The following is a 20,478-nucleotide window of genomic DNA, read 5'->3' as shown; positions in this document are numbered from 1 at the left end:
TCTCCAACCTCTGCTTCCTGATCTGCTCCTAGAAGTTACCACGTCACATCTGGCACTGGTCCAATTTGTCCATAAACTCTTGAAACTTTAAAAGTCTGCAACTAGATTCTGAGGAGATAAAAGTCAGAAGGAGCCGCAGCCCTTGACTTTAGTGCTTGTACAGTAAATCACAGGCTTCTCATAAGGGCTCCCTGCCCGTCTTAGCCACCAGAAGTTGCTGCATTTGAACAAGTGTGTATGCTGCATTTTACTTCTTTGGCCAGCTTAGTTCAAATTATCAGTCACTACTTCTAGTAACACTTCTACCAGTGCACAGGGGGGGAAAAAAAGTTGTATAGAGCTAAATTTGTACAAGTTGAAGAACTATCCTAGTACATTCTTCACTTTTGTATGTGTTAAAATATTCTTTCTTAACTGGTTGAGGTGGCATATGCCTGTAATCCAGCACTCTGAGGCAGGAGGATCACAGATTTGTGGGCAGCTTAGCAGGACTATCTCAGAATAAAAAGGGCTGGGAATAAAGCTCACGTGAAGGCCCTGGATTCCTAGTATTAAGAAAAAAAAAATCATTGATGAAATGATGACAAAGAAATATGGTTATTTTCAGTGTCCTTAATGTTAGTAATATAAAAAGACTGATTTCCCAATATTTGGCTGATCACTTAATTGTAATTTTTATTTAAGGTTTTCAGCCACAAAATTCCTTGTAAATTGTCATATATGTCTGTTCTAAGTGTAAGCACCTTACTTGAGCCCCACCTTGGTGACATAGTCGTTCCGTACAGTCTCCAGAGTCGCCACACATGACCTCAGTCCATGCCATGTGCTTTGGGATGAGAACATCTCAAGGGCCACTGTGCAGTGTGCAGTGTGTCCTCCTCATGGTCTTCATAGTATCTGGCTGTCTGCCTTGGGATACTATGAAAGAGAAAAGGTTGATAACCTCACAGATAGCTATTAGGACCACTCAAAGGATGTCAGCTGTAGACAATGATAAAAATTAGGAAAAGAGGGGTCAGCACACAGGTCAGTGTTAACTAGTGGGCAAGCGTGGTACCTACTGCTCTGCATCCATGAGAGGGGTGAACCCAGACCTGAACGCACATCCCTAAACGTGCCGTACCTCTCCTGGAAGCAGAAAGCCTATGGCCTCTGCTTGGACGGCTCTTTGAATTGTACTTATGGCTGCAGCCTTTCCTCTGCTCACAGCGCTGGTGCCAGCTGGCAACCTTCCCATGCCCCAAGCTCAGGCTACCTCTGGAGCCCACCCTGCCTTTATGCAAATGGCCAAGGCTACAGCCCACCCACATCCACTTCCCCATATCCCTCTGTACCTGTCCTTTTCTGCACTCTGCCTGCTTTCTCCCTACCCAGCCTGGCTCTTCACTGTTCTGCAGCCAGGTGTGGTTGGAAACTTTCAGAGCTCTGCTGCTGAGGGAAGGTGGGTCTCCAGACACCTCAAAGTATATTATAGCTGATGGATTCACCACCTTCCCTGTGTGCCTCCCAACAAAGAACCATTTCTGGGCCAGGAAGGGAGTTTTTAGTGGAGGCAGTGAAGTAAAAAGCCAAGTCATGGTTTGGCTCCGTTGTGAATATCAGCTTGGTAACACTGTGGCCGCTGTTTTATTGGCAAAAACTGTCAACTCCTAGGATTCATTTTATTGATTGAAGCTTTTTCTCCAACTATTTCAAAACCTTGGCAAGAACTTCCCACAATGGCTTTGCTTAAACATGTAATGTAATCGTATCACTGTAGTTTCTCATTCACCTGTTCAATCAACAAATATTTACTATACACTTACATCATTGTTCTAGGCTCTGGGACACAAAATGCTGCAGAAAGTCCTCTGTCACCACTGAGCTCATATTCGAGCTGGTGGGGACAGTGGATTACATAATATGCTAACAGGGACGGGTGTGATCAGCATCGGGTCTACCCAGGCTGCTGGCCTGTGGCTTCTACCCAGGTTGCTGGGAATAGTAGCAGATGGCTTTCTTTTGTTCTTGTCCTTCAAAGATTTTCTTTGCAAATGGAGGTCTTGTTTGTGTGACTTTGATCTGGATCTGTCTGAAGAGGAAGCAGGGGTGCAATGCTCAGGACTCACCCACTCACTTACTTCACGCAGTGGGAGCGCCCTGGTGACCTCACAGTGGGGCACTTGGCCTTGTCTGTGTGTCAAGGTGACCAGCAGCAGAGACGCATGGCAGCGAGCAGTGAGAGTGTAGCACTCTGTGTGACTGGCCTGGAGGGGAGCGGGGTACAGAAGGCCAAGGACAAGCTGTGAGGCAGCCCAAGCATTCATTCTTCCTTAAAGACTACAGAGCTGCGGCTCGGCTCAGACTCACTCAGTCCACATTCCTGGCACCCAAGGCGCCTGAGTCGGTCCTCTTCACCCCAGGAGCACACTGCTCGCTGTCTCTCAGACTTCAGTACCAGCTGAGACCATGAAAACATTCTTCTTTCCACCTAAAGTTCTGTGATAGCCTGCTCTCTGGTTTGAGGGCAGTAGGAAGTAGGTCAGACGTGATTTCATGGCTGGTCTTTTCCCAGTCAGTGCTGAATGTTGTGAAGAAGCAGGAAGGACTGTGACTTCTTTTCCCAGTGGGTTTTGTTGTTCACACCTTCTGGGCCATGGGCACTGGGACCCACAGTGATAAGGCACAGCTCCCAGCCAGTTTTGAGTTACATCCAAACCACATTCGCAGGTTCCCTGCTGGCTGAGGAAGCAGCTGGAGATGAACATGACTCAGGTAGCAGAGTGCAGAGATGGCATGGAGAGGTAGTGCCTGGTGAGGGCCAGCATCATTGGGGCTGTCTATAGCCTGAGGAGGCCTCTGAAGAGTAGTCCTTGTGGCTAACCATGTTTCATTTCCTTTTTCTTTCACCAATATGGTTGAGTCATGTCCTGGGCTGACCGGTCAGTGACACTGGTGTCTTCTGACCCTCTGGAGGCTGTTAGCGAAGACAGAGGGTAGGCAATGTCCTATAAGGTCATGAAAATGCTACCTTTTCACAGGGACACTGCTCTCCCCCTCCAGACTTTCAGGAATCTAGTGGTATGAAAAGGCATAGGTAGAAGAACCAGAGTGACAGGTGTTTCTGACAGAGATTAAGGTAGATGAGGTTCATTGTGAAACCCAGTACAGTTCTTGGGATTTTGCTCTTTCTAGCACTGCAGGCTGGATGTGGGGATGCTCCTGTCATGCAGGTCTGCACTACTTGCTCTCCAAGAAATGTGGGAGGCCATTTATTTTGATGGAAAGGGAAGATTTATTCAAAGCTAGCTCCAAAGGACATGGGAGGGGGGTGCTCTCATTCTCCTCAAATCTCCACCTCGCCTTAAGTGTGCAGCGGTGACAGTAGATCAGGGGATTCCGTGTCATTTCATCTCCATGCTATTCTGTGCTCCTCCTCTCCCTGTGGATAAAAACCTTAGCCCAACTTCCTCTATCCATTCATCTGAGCTGAGGAGATGGTGGCCTATCTCTGAAAGAGAAATATCCCAGTTTTTACAAGATCTCTTATCCTCTTGATTACACTACAACCCTCTTTGCAAATATCTATGCTACCATGTGGCAGGAAAGAGTTCAGCAAATTGTGCATCATTGGTTTGTGCTTAATTTCCAGCTTTTCTCTTAGAAAATAGGACTGCAATCGCACCAGCTTCCTACATGGTGGCTGGAGCATATTACCAAAAAAGATAAAGTAATTATAATCCACACCCATCCCACCCTACCCCCAGAAAGTAAGTGGTCCCTTCTAGGACCATCCTGTCAGTCAGCACAGCACAGAGCTCTCCAGAGCACTGAGGGCTTCTTGCCATGGTGGCTCCAGTCTTGGCTGCTGTCATTCTCCCTGCACTTCCTCCCCACTCCAAGCTGAGCCTGAACAACTTGGCCAGGCAGGGTATGGTGCAGTCGGAAGAAAGCAGATGCCCACAGCCTACTGTCTACCCTCCACGGCACAGTCAAGCAAGGTGGAAACCTGGCCCTGGAGGTTCAGATGAATGGCTTTGCTTCCTGCACTGGGACTCTGAAGGGGAGGGCAGTGTCACCTGCAAGGACTCTCGAATCACCAGACTTTCTGGAATTCCTTGGTATAAGAGCTGTGTCTAAATGCCCGGAGAAATAAGTTTTGTAATAATTAAAAACATTTTTACTGTTAATTTTTAGGTATCGGGGATTGAACTCAAACCCTCACATGTGCTCTCAAGTGCTCTACCACTTTGCTGCATCACTAGCCCTTTTCTGTTTTGTTATCTTGAGACGGGGTCTTGCTAAGCTGCCCAGGCTCACCTTGAACATCAGTCATGCTGCCTCAGCTTCCCAAGTAGCTGGAATTGCAGGTGTATGTCACCACATCCACCTATTTTTTCCTCTTACCTGCAGACCTGCTGTTGTGTCTCCCTGTCAGACCTAGTTCCTGGGTTTTCATGGCACAGTCTGGGTTAATGAGAGCTCTGGTGAGTGCTGAGAGCAGAGGCCACTGTCAGGGCAGACTGCTGAGGCGTGGGGCCCCCCAAGTCTGTCCAGCCAGCCTGCCTGCCTGGGGCAGCATGTGGGTGCTGAACCCTGTGCCTTGCTGGGGCAAATGCACCATAGCCTTTCTCACCCTCCTACGTGACTTTGCGGGGGGCTCACACTGCCATTGGGGTTTTGGACAGACTTCGAGCATGGCACCAGATGGGACCTGGGCTCCCTGCTGTCCTCATTCAGTTAGGCCAGTAGCAGACAGGCCAGAAGAATCACGCCTGTGCCAGTGGGAAAGGGAACATGTAAGGGAGGGATGTGTTCCTGCCTGGGCTTTACACACTGCAGCTGGGGTCTGAGGCTATTAAAGTAAGGAGATGCCTACTTCTAATGGGATCCAGAACAGCCACATTCAGGTCATTTCCTGTGTCCTATAACCAGCCAGAGCGTAGCACAGGGTGGCAGGGCCAGTATGTGACAGCCAACTCCCACTTTGTCTTCTGTCCCTGGTATATTAAACTGCATTCATTTACACTGAAGCCACACATAATGTGTGAACACTTTGGACTTTTAAAGGCAAGTGTAGTGCTCTTGCCCTGAGCCTGCGCGAAGAGCATCTACCTCCTCCCCTAGGGGCCAAGTCCTGCATAGGGATGCCTGCTGGAGACCTAGTGGAGTGCCTGGGGTCCACAGGGCAGTCACTTAGACCTTGAGGGAGGACAGAGCTCACTGTGCCTCAGGTGAGGCTGTGTGGAGGGTAAGGTGGGGTGGCAGCAAGATGAACTGGAGCTTGTCACAGGCCTTAGGGTTGTCATTTTGGGTCACTGCTGCATAAACATCTATTCAGCTGAAGAGCAGTGATTCTTTTCAGTGGTGCTAAATTGGAGCCTATTACCCTTCCCTTTCCCAAAATTATTATACCCTTAGAAATATTGTACCTCCCCACACCCCTGCAATGAGCAGACCTGCTGGATGTGGTGGTAACTCCTGAGATCTTAGCTACTCAGGCTGAGGCAGGATTGCAAGGTTTTGAAATAGAAGGGCTGGGCTGGGGCTCAGTGGCAGGACTCTTCCTACCTTGCTGCTGACTAAGGGCTCGTGCTTACACACTGAAGAAAGCAGTCTGTGCAATGCTTTAATGTTATTAGGCTGCTGGTCTCTTTTCCAATTTTCTTATGAAATAGAAAATATTCTAGACTTTAAAATCCACAACCACTGTGGGACTCTAGATTAGTTCATTCTTACAGGTGAAGAATCAGACAGGTAGGAAGCTTTTCTGAGGTTACAGCCCACAGGGGAAAGATGTTTGATTCCAACCTGACTTTACTTCAAGGTCATAGGTCTTAACTGACTGCACCACTTCATCACTTAGCAAGTCTCTACTGCTGCTGGTTCATGTCCTTGCCTCGTGTGAGCACTCCTGCTGCACGGATCTAGCTTTTGACTTGAATCCAGACCTCGAGACTGCTGGTTCTGGACCCTCCCCTTCTAGAAAGAAACTGGCTTCCTTCCCTACCCCATAACTTCACAGAACTGCTAGTCTCCCCTGCCTGTGCAGAAAGCAGTCTGGGGCTCTGGGTTGGCTCTGCCTCTGTGATCACCCATCTGCAGACTCTGAGCAGTCCCTGGGGATTCCTTAAGTGGGACAGTAGGTGAAGGGGTGACAGCCAAGCAAGAGGACCTCCCTAGACAAAGATGACTGAAAGTTGTGATCTGTGGCCTGCAGTGCTGTCCCCGGTCTTCACCTCAGTGTCACAATTCCCATCATGTTTGCTGGGCAGGGAAGTTGCTAAGTGACTTGGAAATAGCAAACCCTGAGGATTTCTGTCAAGGAAAAGACACAGAGCTGCAAGCCAAGATTTGTAAGGGTGGAATTCTATCCCAAGGTATCAGAAAAATAGGACTTTTGAGTTGTGATTTAGTAATCTTGTCATTTTTCAAATAAAAGTTTTTTTTCTGCTACACAGGAAAATAGCATCTTTCTCTACTAATAGCATACAGGTGAACAAAGCCTTTACAGTTTCACTGGGTAAGACTTGGGGCTGAGGGGTTGCCTTTTTTGTTTGTTCTTTTGTTTTTTGAGACAGGGTCTCACTATGTAGTTGAGACTAACCTGGAACTATGTAGCCCTGGCTGGTCTTGAACTCACAGTGATCCCCCTGCTTCAGCCTCCCAGAGTCCTGGGATCACAGGAGGCGTGAAGCCACCACAGCCGGCTGGGGTTGCCTTTTTTACTTTTGCATTTCAGGTCTGCTGGTGCGGGGAGCCAGGGCCAGGCCTAGGCTGACAGACCAGGGTTCCTGCCAGGCTGCACAAGCACCTACCTGACACCTATGTGTGAAATCTCGCACCTCAGTTGCCTCTCCTGAGACCTGAGACCAGGCAGGAGAAAGAGCTCCAATTTGCTGCATTTCCAGTTATTGAGGAGCAGTCAAGCTGTGAGGAGTGGAAGGAAGGATGCCGCTGTGACAGCAGGACGGAAGCAGGGCTTATTAGTGTCTACTCAGGGCCAAGCTGACCTGAAAGCATCCAGACAAAAAATTGTTAGGAAGTTTGTGATTTGTCTATAAATAGATCTGTAAATACAGAGATCTCTGTGTGAAATTCACTGTTGGCAAAATACTAGCAGACACTTCTTGTGGGTTTATTTGGAATGCTGACAATCAGGTTAAGTCTGGCCCTCTGCAAAGCACCTGTGTCTCATATTTAACCAGGTTTCAGTCTGATGCTCCTGTGAAGAGTTCCCTTGTGCCAGGGCCCAAAAGCTAGACAGAAAATATTCTAAGTTTTGCAGGCCATGTGGTCTGTAGCAGCTATCCAGCTCTGCTGTTCTAGCACAAAGAGTCCAAATGAATGGTACTGTGTTCCAAAACATTACACCACATTTGGCCTGAGGGCCTTGGTTTGCCAGCCTCTGCCTTAAACCCAAAAGGCAATGCTCACAGCAGTACAGCCCTGTGCAGATAACCTGCTTTCCCACAAGAGAAATCATTGATGGAGTCACATTTCAACATGCAGATATGTGGCTGAAAATATTTCTTAAGTGGCATTTTTTGCTTGGGTCAGATTAGTTGCATAAAATGGTCCTGAACACTTTCTGTTGTGGAACAGATGCTGTTGCCCAGAACAAGCAGCAGTTAACAGCAGATTGCAGTGGGTACTGTGGGTTAAGCCATGGAGCTTCACCTGTTTTCTCTTCTGTCCCGCAGGCCTGTTCCTCATCCTTGGTCTCATCCTCTACCCTGCTGGATGGGGCTGCCAGAAAGCCGTAGACTACTGTGGACACTATGCATCCGCCTACAAACCTGGAGACTGCTCTTTGGGATGGGCCTTTTACACTGCCATCGGCGGCACAGTCCTCACCTTCATCTGTGCCATCTTTTCCGCACAAGCAGAAATTGCAACCTCCAGTGACAAAGTACAGGAAGAAATCGAAGAAGGGAAAAACCTTATCTGCCTCCTTTAGTGTGGAAGAGACATTGATGCCACTGTTTTTCCTTTGTAATCTTGTGAAACAGTCGTCGTATGAATCAAGTGGAAAAATAGCCTTCACCTACCAAAGCCACATTCCACAGCCCCAGCCTGCACAGGACCTGTGAGGGGCAACACTTGACTAAGCACAGCTACTGGACAAGGGCCACAGTGCAAATGATGCGTGACAACCTGTACCATTGTGTAACAAACCTGACTGCAGTTGTGGGGGCTGATCAGATCCCATCTCCCCAGGGCTCCATGAAGGATAAGGATAATGACCGGAATCATGAAGGCACCATCTTTCTGGCAACAGGAGACTTCGTTGGCCACGAGGCTGGCAGGCCATTTTGAGGGTCAAAGAGGAAGCTTCTGCCTTGCGGATGCATGTATGTGAGCATCTTTGCCTCAGAATGAGGTCTCAAGTTGGCCTGGTTTTCTTCCTAGTTCTTTCCCCTTGTTTCAGTTGGAGACTAAACAGATGATCACAAACTTACTGGGGAAAGGATGTGTGCCAGTGGACCAAAGGGTTCTCAACGACCATGTGGGACTTACTCTAGGCTGAATTCCAGGGGAAAGTAGATCACGTCATCCAGACTGCCACTCCAAGGTGTCAGAAACGTTTGAGTAAAGAGACACTGAGGGGCTGTACAATCACATGAGAATAAAAGCTTAGATGTTGGCCAGATGAGGACAGTTTCCTCTTCCAGCAGCCAGGCTAGCATACATGCAGGCCCAGCTGCCTCTTTCTTTTAGAACTAAGATTATGCTTTGACTGTCAAAGGAAACCTGTTTCCTTCTTCCAGGGAGAGTGGGCTTCACACCAGCTGTGAAAGTCAGGTGCTCACAAGGAGGAACTGCCCTGAGGGGACCTTTTCTGTTTGGTGATCCAGCTTTAGCTGGATTCCCAATCCCTTTAGCAAAAGGAATGGGAAACTTTGCAGGAAAAGGGAGCTAGTGATGGTAGTTAAGCTTCTCTAGTCACTGGTGGCATCCTGAAAGCAAACTGAAATAACATTAAACTGCTGCAACCGAGTTGCACCAGAGATTTGAAAAGCAAAGAGCAGAAAGTTTATGCAAAAACCCAAGCTAGATCAAGTTCACAGCATCTGCCTATACCTGTTTACAGAAACACTCAAAATACCACTGTTAGAAAGGATTGAGGAAAAAAGAAAAAAAGATCCAGGGCTTTTAATGTAGTTTCCATAAGTTAGCAATATAATTGATCTGGGCAAGTGGTAATCAGAATGAGCAAAGGTCTGACATGCGCACAGGGACCGCAGAAGGAGAACTTTCCTCACCCACAGAAGCCAGGAAGCATAGGCCTGTCCATTGTCTGGGAGTCTCTTTGGGTTTATGAATCTGCTCACAGAGGGCTTTATTTTGAAAATATAACAGGTACTAAGCACCTTCTACTGGGAAGGTATTTTGTGGTAAGTACCATCAGGTATTCAAACTTGACTCAGAAGTTACAACTTTGCACCAGTGAATGATGTCAAAGCTGTGTGAGTTAGAACCATAGGAGGCAGAACAAGAAATAAATTGGGGAGACTAACTTTTTTTTATTACATCCTGTTTGGCCTTTGGCCTGTAGCAAAAACCATCTTATCTCACAGGTGAAAAGGCCAAGGGCAAGATATGAGCAGATCTTTTAAACCAGTGCTCGCTTTTTTCAGAGCAAGAAGGGTTAACAGCCATCCTTCTAGAAACCTAGGTAAAGGCTCAGGAAACATTAAACCATCTGTCTACATGAAATAGGCCATGGGAGCCACTGGGCAAGACTCCTGTGCCTGACAGTGCTTTATAATGTCTAACTGAGTCCCTCCACCAGCCAGATAACTACTTTTAAACCTGAGCAGTAATTTTCATTAAAAGCAGTTTCCTTCATCGGGCAAATCTTGATACAACTTTTTCTTAAATTTCTTATTAGAAGATTAACCTTTATAAGAGAGAATCCATTTTACAATCTCAGCTGCCTCCTAGGGACAAGTCATAAGCCCAGAAGACCCTATGAATATGTCCACTGCCTGCTTCTTGGCAGAAGTGGCAGGGCTCCCCTAGGTCACCCTGTCACAGTGAACCCATCAATGGCAGTCACAAGTGACAGTGGGACCCCTCAGCCAGGGCAAAGTCACTTAACAATGTTCATTAATCTGAATGATACAGAAGACTAAGAAGAAAAAGGCACATACACAAACCAAACCCCAACCCATTAAAAAACTACCTGAAAACTTAGTGTAACAGAGGGAGAATGAGTCTTCTGCCACAGGGATAGGCATTGTTGAGTCTCTGAAACCTTCAGCCCATTAGTCAGCCTTTCTTTGTGATAAGACTGTAATGATACTCTGGACCAAAACTCTTCTGCAGCTCTTTAAAAACCACTCGATCTACACTTTCTAATAAATAGGACCATTACTACTCCCAGAAAAGCCTATTTATTTTGCCTGCATTTGTGCTTAAAGTTTTGTGATGGGCTAGGCATCTCAAAGCACTCTAAGGCAGAAATGTTTGCCTTGGAGTCTGGATTCTTTAAACCTGTGTGCTAATTCAACAGTGTAACATTTAATTGTGTGAGGGTTTCTGTGTAGTTCGCAAACAGCTGTGGTGTAATGACCCTTGTTTCATGTATCCCATAAAGTGCCATAGTCTTTTGTTTAATGTGTAGCGTATTTAAATATGTATATTACATACACAAGTTTTTGTGAAAGATGTGCAATAACAAAGGTGTATGTATATTCTTTTTTTTTCTTTTGGAAACTGGACAGGAATCAAAACAGGGATGTTTCCTGTTTTGGCAAAGCAGAGTTACACATTTTTGCCTTCGTGGCCCACTTATTAGCCCAAAACAATTTTAATGCTACATGAATCTTATGTGAAGAGAAGACTGGTATGAAAGTTTTTTCCTGGGTCTAAATTATAATAATTACTCTATTTCTGTGAAAGTGAAGCCAGCAAGCCAGGCCCAGTTAATGCTAGTCTTTCATGTGAAATGTGAAGCTGCGTGTTGCCTTTTCTGTTAGTGTGACTATCGCTGGACCATAACTACGGGCGCTGCTTCTTAGCCTGCTTTCCTGGATCCTGTTAATGCTAGGCCACTGTGGAAGCACTGCCCACATGCCTTCTTAGCCTAAGTCTGGCTTTGGACAGACCTTCGTGCAATAACGCCTGGCCCCGGGAATCGCTGCCTGCATCTGTTTAAGTAGCAGTGACGCCCTGCAGGCCCAGAGTCAGAGATGGGTCGAGTTTCTTCTGAGACTGTGGTGGAGCCCTTTCCAAGGACGAGGGAGTCCTCAGGTGCTCTGGAGGAAAGCTGCACCACTTGACATTCAACAGCCACTTGAGCCAAACAAAACCTGTATTACAGCGATGGACTCAATTTGAGCCCTCACATGTGTGGTTACCCTGTTATACTGTAAACTAATACATTGTCTAGCATTGATGAGGTTCCCATGCCTATGTATTTTCACATTGTGCTCCCTCCCCCTCAGATCTGAATTAAACCAGATCTTATAAACCTATTCCTGCAAGTCTGAGAATACTGGCTTCAGTATGATGTGCACAGTGTGATGGAGAAAACACCTATCAGTCAAAACTGAAACACTTATTAGGTCAATGAAGATAAAGATAACTCAAGCATTTCCAACTATTCTATTACTAATAACATATATCACATCCTTACTACAGATTATCTTTTCATTTCTAAATAAGTAATATTTCTTCCTTGGAAAAGCATTAACATAAATAGAAAAACTTACTACACAAACATCTTAAAGCTACACAAGATATGAGAAAGCTTCAAAGTATTTCTTTACATTAGTGATGCAAAGTTGCCCGAAAGATGTTTTTATTGTTTTTTTTGTTACCGGGGACTGAATTTGGGTCCTTGTGCTTAGCAAGGCAGGCGGCAGAACCACTGAGCTAAATCCCCAGCAAGATGTTCTCTTTTAAGTAGCTGGGTGTGGTAGCCTGTATCCCAACACTTGGGAGGCTGAGGCGGGAGAACTGCTCCAAGTTTAAGGCCCGCCTGAACTACAAAGTAAGACCCTGTCTCAGTATTTTTTAGAAAAGCCAAGTGAATGGAGCTGTTCCACAACTACACTTCCGCAAGGTAATCCTGCCTTTAAGAAGCCTCACCGAGAGTAAAATTCCTCATCTGTAAACTCAAAGATGACAGTAAGTACTCTCTTCATAAACTCAACCAACTCTACATCTCATGAGCACTTACTGTCTGGTAGAATAAACAAAAATGGTGTTTGTTCCCTGGCCCAGGGCTTATGGCAGCTTAAAGTATATTTGACTTCTGGCAGGTTTCTAATAGAAATCAAGGTTTTAAAAGCTGAAAAAACTACCCAAATCACCAAAGAAAGTTTTCTAAGCAAATCAATCTGAATAGCCTAAGCAGAACTGGAAAATTTCCATAGCTTTTTCAGGCATTACTTCATGTTTTTCAAAGGCATCCCCAGGAGAAAGGTCCTGACTTGGAGCTCGGCAGGGGCCTGCGACCCTCCCAACCTTAGCTTTGACTTGACTGGCCAGGCCGTGCTCTGGAGCAGCTTTCCAGTCCTGGATCCCCTTGGTCAGCAAAACCCATGGAAAGGGAGTCTTTACTGGCCTTGGCATTCCTCTCACAAGGCTGTCACTTCAGGAGTTTCGATCAATACCCATTTGACCTTTCCACACTAAGGAGAAGGGCATCAACACAAAACACTCTTCAGAGCGGCAAGACCACTAACCGTCTTCGTGGCACAGCCCTGCAAGCGGCTTGGTGTCGATTCCACTGCTGCCCCACCACCTTGCAGCTTCCTCTGCTTGCCCTGGAGAGTCCTGTGAAAGAACACTTCAACATGTGTATTACTAATTTTGCTTAGGTAAATAGCGTACAGATAAAAGCACAGAGCTACATGAGAACTCAATCAAATATCATGTAGCTATTAGCAGCTCTGGCTTTTTATAGCCAAGTATCCCACAGAAGCTAACATCCCCATGTAAACAGTCCCAAAAAGTCCTAGGCTGGGGGAAACCACTCACATTCACAGGAGAAGCAAGTCCAAGTTCAGGTGTGGTAGTGAAGGCAATGCTGGGCTGAATTAGATGGTGGGGGATGCATGAACACAGTAATGGGGAAGGAGACTAGAGTGACTGCCGGGTGTCAGTGTAGTGACAGAGTCACCCAGATGAGTCCAAAAGGAGCAGGGACAGTGCAGAGTGAGAAGGTGCAGTGTGGGGTGCTGCTGGAGATGTCCTGTGTGTAGCTGGGGACAGAGTGGAGAAGCCCAGATAAGAGTCAGACTTGAGTACCACGGATTGTGCGTCTGTCTAGATACAGGTGTGAGCACATGGAGAGATCCTGCATGTGTCTGGTTATTGTGTAGAAACGAGGGTAAGCACTTCTCATTCCTTGTTTATTCACCAATACCCTATGTAGTAAGAGCTATTATCCTTACTCGGGACCTTGTGCTTACAAAGCAGGAGGCAGCACCACTGAGCTAAATCCTCAGCCCTATCCTTCTTTACAGATAAGTAACTGTCACATAAGTCATAGCTGAAGTTAAGTCATTTGCCCTAGATTCAAAAGCTAGTCAGTGTCAAAGCAGGGTGCAAATACAGACTGGACAACAAATACCCATGCTGTTCCCTGCTACCTAGAATGATAAGCAAGGGATGGAATAGCCAATGTAGCACCACCTCGGGTGCCAAACAGTGCCTTAGTGTGACTCAGGAAAGACACATCACAGAAGCCCAACTGATGAAAACTGCTTTCCAGAGAAAAGCCTAGCACTACTTTTTATATTTTTATTTCTGTCTCATGGGGGATTTAAACCCAGGGCCTTCACACTGATCTACATCTCCAGCCCTTTTTTGAGACAGGGATTCACTAAGGTGCTAAGGTGCCCAGGCTGGTTTTGAACTTGTGATTACATAATATGTACCACCACTGGCTAATTTTTCATATTTTGGAAGATGATGCCATTATTTTCTATTCATCATCCTTCCAACACACTAAAAACCCAACAGGTACATGACAGAAGGAGATGATGGGCTCTGACAGTTTTCATTATTTTCTTAGTATAAGCAGCTATTATGTCACATAAGAAGCATATTTAACCTAATAATTAAGGATTTGTCCTTCACAGAAGTTTCTCCAAACATCCAAATGCCTAAGACCACTTAGCACACAGACTTCTGGGGATGATTTCCTAGTCCTCTATAAAAACAGGGCTAATCACAGAAATTACTTTATAAATTCAGTGTAGTCACAAGTATATTTTAAGTCCTTAATATTAGAAGAAAACTAAGAGAATCTGTCTTTCCAGATTAATATCATTTAGGGCTGTTTTGAGAAATTAATTTTGTGAGGGGTAACAGAACGTCATCAAAACTAATTTTACCTGGAATGACTCAGCACATTAGCCGCTACCTGAGGCCACCATTTCTTTTTCCACATAAACTGTTCAGCTGATCACTTTACCTTAGAGCTTTCAGGAAGTAGATTTCTCTGTGGATACAGGATATACTCCTATTTAGCAAAACTACACATACATACACATATACATACATACCAGCAATGCGTGAACTCACAAGCATGGGAAACCATAATGCTTAGAAAACAGACCTCCTGGTTATTTGTCAAAACTACTAGCATAAAAAGGCATTCTGGAAAAGGAGCATCCAGTATTGGCAAGGGTATGGATATGAGACTTGTACATAGCAGATGGGGCAAAAATCAGAGAGCAATCTGGCAATCCATATCAAAGGTCTTGACAAAAATATGCACACCAGTGACCAAACACTTTGTCCCAAGGAAAGGACAAGACGCTTAGGCTGCTTTAGTGACAACGTATTCCTTGATAATCATTTATGACAAACCTGAAAATCCAAATATAAGAGAATAAGAGCAATTTATGGTAGCTATATAGCTACCAAGTATTACAGAAATATATTCAGAAGTAGGGCTAGGGATTTAGCTCAGTGGTTCCAGCACCTGCCTCACAAGTGCAAGGACCTGAGTTCAATCCCTGGTACCAAAAACAAAACAAACAAATATATTCAGAAGTATGGTAAGTGAAAAAAAATAAAGTTAAAATGCCTCAGTGAAAGTAATGAGAAAACAATTCAGGACAGGTCGGGGAAAAAGACAGTAAGAATATTATGATAGTGGGCTGGGATAAGATGAGCAGCTGGGCCTCCAGAGATGTAAAGCTGTGAAGATGTCTTCTGTGTCCCTTCGCATGTCTGCTTCCTCCTTCATTCTCAGTGCAGACAAGCTTTCTCGATAGTTTCTCTTCTGTGGCAGAATATGGCCATCCCAAAGGTTCCAAGTCTGAAAGAGTGTAGTTCTGGGTCCCTCTACATAGAATGCAAACCTCACAAGGCAGGCCTGAGGGCAGGTACTATGGCCCCATGACATCTATACCAGTGTGGTCTTTGGGGGGGGGTCCAAGAAAATGAGTCCCGAGAACTTGTTTAGGGAAAACATCCCTAAAGTATCTAAAAGAGGTAAAGGGAAGTGTCATTTCTTAGTTTTTGTAGGAACTTTCATACTAAAACTAAGAGGAAAATATAAACCAGACTAACAAAAGCTCCTCATGGGTATACAATTAAAGATCATTTTAGTTATCTTCTTTCACACACAAAACAGAACATTCACTTCACTGCCACATGGTAGCTCCCATGTTCCCTTGCCAGTTGAAAACATGAACAGTGATAATAAAAATTCTACAGGGCTCTGTTAATCCCAAACCATAAAGTAAAAATAAAATGAAAATACATGGGAAGGATGAGAAAACAGCAGGTCTTTTCCTATTTCTTTAAGATGGTGGCAAACCTACAGAACATGTATTATTTGTTTTTTCTTTTAAGACAGTGGATATTAATGTATGAGTTATTTTTCCTACACTAAAACCTCAATATTCAGATTTAACTGCAGTGTTGGCACTCTGTGACAAATGAGTGGGTTTTGGGTTGCAATGTGGGCACTCAGAAGCAGGTTTGCTATCACTGCCTTAAGATCTTTATAAATTAGAGCTCTCTGCTTATACATTAGTGACATTGTGAATACAACACACAAAATTCTAGTGGAAAGCCTTCATTTTCCATAATACTTGACCACTGACAAACACCTTTGTTAAAGAAAATAGTATTTTAAGTAAGTCTTAATGTTTTAAAACATTATTCTACAGTCTAAATAAATTTTTACTATGGTATTTTAAAACTTATCAAAGTGACCCCTTTGCTATTTTTAACCATTCTCAATTATTTTTAAGTTAACCATTCTTATTTTGCCTCCATAAGTTTAATCACATGGAATCAACAAATTCCTCTAAACATTCTCCTTATGGTAAAAAATGGAAAGATATGTAGGGAAGTGGTGTATGTCACTATACTGATTCTAAGCTACACATAGCAGGGGAACGTGTTCAAAATTTAATACATTCTATAAACAGTCATGCTAAACACAAATTTTACCAGTACAGAGTATGCTGATGCCAGCATTTTCTATTAGTACCAAAACACTGTGCCATTACAAATCACTTACAGAAACAACCAATAAACCTAACCACATATATCCCCATAAAGTACAAACCATACTTTACCTCAACATGAACTATAGGATATTTTCCTACTGAATGAACAGTAAAAAACTCAAACTCACTTTTTTTAGGTAACACTCAGAAAAAAAAACAACTTCCTACTTTATTCCAACATATATTTCTCAAAATAAGATACATCATGAACATGATTTAAGATTAGACTTTTATATCTTCGTTAGCTGGTCAAGTAAAAAGCCTAATATACAAATAGGTGCTTTCATTGGTACAGAGGAGAGTCACAGGTAAACAAGGTTAGGAAGAGAACTCAGGTTCCATCAAATCAGGACCACACTGGCTCAGAGGCTCCCATTTTAAGTCATAAGGAAAATGTTTTCATTTTACATCTAACTTCTAGACCTTAAAAGTGGTCAAAATATTTAGTAGGAATGAAGCTCATGTTCTACCTATAAAGGTCTTGTTGCACCAGAAAGAAAAAAACTGCCATTTTATGTTGCTGAGGATTTTTAACTAAATCTTTTATATTCTATCAAGGACAAAATTAGATTGTTTTTTTTAAAATGTTGGTGAGTATTATCACTGATTAGAAACTTTTAGATATATTAAACCTACAGCAAAATTTCTGCACTTGAATTGCTAATAAAGTGTTTAAAATTATGCAAACATCCATCCGATAAACAGTATTTTATTTTATGACACTGTGCATTAATACAATAAATATACAAAACTTCCAAACCACTGAAAACATGCAACATTAAAGGACAGATGGAAGGCATTGGTACAGAACCATGACAGTCACCATGACAGCAGTGCAGTATACTCACCTACAAAATATACAAACATCTCCAGATCAAGAACCAAGACCCAGATTACAAATCACTGAGCAAGAATTTTTTTCCAGTGTTCAAACTTTAGCTTGAAATAGAATAGCAATGATTTAATAATGCAAACTGAAAGATGATGTGGATGCCTATGATATGAAAACCATTTTGTGATTGAGGTACCACAGAATTTTAGTATTACGTATGAAACACTAACAAAAGCCAATCTTTTGCTGAGTAAAAATTAGCTGTTTATTCATTATTGTTGAGACTAGTGAATAGGAGAATTGAAAGCTGTTTTCATACGTAATCGAACTGTAGGCACTGTCAATGTGTAGGCAATGCACATTTATGTTTTAAAAAAACAATTTTCCCTCTCAAACTTGTATTAACCCAGGTAAACTGAAATTCAAAGGTTTTTTTTTTTCTCTGTTTACACAGAAAAAGACACTGTGGGTTATAATAATTCTTTGCATTTAATAATTCTTTACCTTTGAGATTTCTACACAACAGAAACACTGCAATTTTTAATTTATTTATTTTATTTTTTTGTATGGGAGATTGAACTCAGGACCTTGCACTTTCAGGGCAGGCAGCAGAACCACTGAGCTAATCCTTGCCCCAATGTTACAATTTTGAAGGAAAGAATATCAATATTTTTCAAAAGTCTTTGACAAATCTTTTGTTATTATTTTGGACTTGGGATATAAATTAGTGGCAGATACAATGCTCTTGTTGCATTTTGCGGTTAGTGTTTTGAATGTTTACAAAATCTATACTCAATAACAAAGTTTTCACTAAGACTATGGGATCCAAAGAACCATAGCTGCTGGGTGAGAATGTAGGTGAAGATTATCACTGATTAGAAATATTTATAAGAACAGTTTTAATTCACACTCTGAATCCTATTTTGGAAAGAAATACTTTCCAACTATATTATTAATAAAACCCCAAATAAATAAAATGCAAACACCATCTGGATGATCTGTGTTTCCGAGGCGCACACAGAGCCCCCTCCTATACAGTAAGAACTTGACCTCCCGTCCTCAGCATGAAACTTACTTTAACTCCAGATTGGGAAGGAGAATAAAAATGATTTATTCCATTTATGCCCATTTGACTTTTTTAACAAAAGATTTTTGTTCTCAAACAATACAATCCAATATATCAACTTTACTTAAAATTGAGCTACATAAATCACTACCTATCATTCTGCAATCATGTTATCTAAAGGCTTTTCAAAGTTATCATAGTAGCATGATTTAGAAATGCTTTGAGTCATTTAATCAATATTAAAAATGATTCAAAGTTTAAACCCAAGTATACCTAAGAATAAATTCTGTGCTGCACAGTAATGATTTCAATGTGATTATGTTCATAATTAATGCTTTTAACAGTTTATGTACTTTCTTGCTTGGTACAATATTTTGATTTTTTTTTTTCTATTGTGACCAATTTAAATGTATTCAGTCTATCTCAAGAAGTGAAAGACATAGGTGCATTAGGGATTCAAGTATATTAGAAATTCTAAGGTCTTTTTATTTTTAATGCCACTAGAAATGAGAGGCTAAAGGAAAAATTCTTTAAATACTGTATATTCTTTTTAGACAAGATTAGGGTAGCCTTTAATACCTCTGTCAAAATTTACACACGCACGCGCGCACACACCCAAAATAAGCTGCCAAACACAATCTCAGTTCAATTAAAAATAGTACCCACAAGAATATACTAAAGTTTCCATACAGTAAAATTTTACTGTATGAATACTGAAAACTAGAGATAAAATAAAAGGAATTATTATTCTTACACTCAATTGCATTAACTAACTACCTTCTCTTTTGGATAATGCACTGCATATTACATCAAAGTCATATATTGTACCCCAATACATTTTTATTTAAAAGAAACTATTACAGAAAATCACTTCTATGATCCATAAACAACCCTGATTCCTATTAACTATACGCAGTACAGAACCCAAAATACTAATTCTTTTAATTTAAGCAACATGTTGTCCATGCAAGATCAGAGACTGTTATCAAAATATCAACTACTCTTAAAAAAAGAAAGTAAAAGACAAAATATACATCACCTACTGCGAAGTACACAGGCTCTCACTGGTGACTGAAACTGATAACAAAGCAAGTCAATTTAAAAATGTGTCTCTCTGCTGGCCTATTTCTTTCAAAATAAATAAGAAAGAAAAAAAGAAGAATGTTTTCTTGTGTCATCCTTACCTTTAGACTTAAAAGAACAATTACAGTTAGTACTAAGAATTTTTAGATCATAAGTACCATGTTAATCTCAGTGGGTCACCACTAAAATAATTTGATGAACACCATCCCCCCAAAAAAGATGGTGAATATTTATTTAGCATGTAATATTCTTCTGCTGGGGTACTGAAAAATGAAGAAACTATTTGGTAAAATAAGACGAGGAAGTTTTTCTGCTTTTAGCCCATGCACATGTGAACAGGAAATACTCATGCTGTGTGCACTGTTTCCAACATAAAAACATCTGCAGAATACAGTAACTGGAGAGAATGGTACCATCAGAAGTAACAGTGTACAGTGGAGGCCTCTAGATCTGGTTACCCTTGAAAGCACTCTGAGCCGCACTCGTTGCTGCCGTTGAAGCTGCATTTGCAGCTGCAGTCTGGACAGTCTTGTTGGACATCACACCCGTTGCAAACTCCTGTTGGGCCTTCTCAAAACTAGCACCTGTCGTGCGATACAGTCCGTGTACCTGCAGAGGCACAAAAGAGTAAGCAGTGAGTGGCAATCGGCACATCATTTCCAGCAAACTTGATCTCAACAATACTCAGAGATAAAATGACTGAATTCTAGTCATGATTTCTAGAATTACAAACATTAGGCAGTACACAGGTACACATTTATATTTAAGTAGTCTCTTAATACAGGTTTTTCATTTTCTTTCCCAAGCTGAAGAGACAATCATGCCAATTCAAGCCAAAACTAAACAACAATCCTTAACCAACTGCAAAAAGCTGTTTTCCTCTGCATTCCATTAAAATATTACAGCACTACCACAGAATGGTTTCAATATAACAAGGGACAGTCTGATTAGCACTTTATCTATCTCTATGCTGGCTACATACCCAGCACTAACACTATCATAATGTGATGGTATCATTTATCATTTCC

General features: G+C 42.6%; 2 protein-coding genes and 1 long non-coding RNA gene across 8 annotated transcripts in view; 1 reads left to right on the top strand and 2 right to left on the bottom strand.

The window, feature by feature from the left end:
* Lhfpl2 (LHFPL tetraspan subfamily member 2) overlaps positions 1-11,462 on the top strand; it is a 145,811-nt gene extending 134,349 nt beyond the window's left edge. For both annotated transcript variants that reach the window (XM_010619093.2, XM_010619092.2), the window contains one exon: positions 7,683-11,462. In XM_010619093.2, coding sequence (XP_010617395.1) covers positions 7,683-7,939 — 257 coding nt within the window. In that variant the 3' untranslated portion in view covers positions 7,940-11,462. The remainder of the gene's footprint in view (positions 1-7,682) is intronic.
* LOC104858764 lies at positions 612-14,889 on the bottom strand. 5 transcript variants are annotated; one of them, XR_779210.2, is made up of 4 exons: positions 14,334-14,889; positions 12,678-13,196; positions 6,798-6,992; positions 612-3,490 (listed from the first exon to the last, which is right to left on the bottom strand). It is a non-coding gene; the product is annotated as an uncharacterized LOC104858764 (long non-coding RNA). The 5 variants fall into 5 exon arrangements; XR_002025197.2 differs by lacking the exon at positions 14,334-14,889 and having other exon boundaries at positions 612-918; positions 1,806-3,490; positions 12,678-13,734; XR_002025195.2 differs by lacking the exon at positions 14,334-14,889 and having other exon boundaries at positions 12,678-12,768; positions 12,973-13,734.
* Positions 14,890-17,944: 3,055 nt separating this feature from the next.
* The window catches only part of Scamp1 (secretory carrier membrane protein 1), a 60,938-nt gene continuing 58,404 nt past the window's right edge, over positions 17,945-20,478 (bottom strand). The window contains exon 8 of the mRNA XM_019206765.2: positions 17,945-20,059. Within this exon, the coding sequence (XP_019062310.1) occupies positions 19,895-20,059 (165 nt within the window). The 3' untranslated portion in view covers positions 17,945-19,894. The remainder of the gene's footprint in view (positions 20,060-20,478) is intronic.

Source organism: Fukomys damarensis, unplaced genomic scaffold, assembly GCF_012274545.1.
Source record: "Fukomys damarensis isolate Sample0158 unplaced genomic scaffold, DMR_v1.0_HiC HiC_scaffold_1, whole genome shotgun sequence".
NCBI classification, from domain to species: Eukaryota; Metazoa; Chordata; class Mammalia; order Rodentia; family Bathyergidae; genus Fukomys; species Fukomys damarensis.
This window is presented reverse-complemented; position numbering and strand designations above follow the sequence as displayed.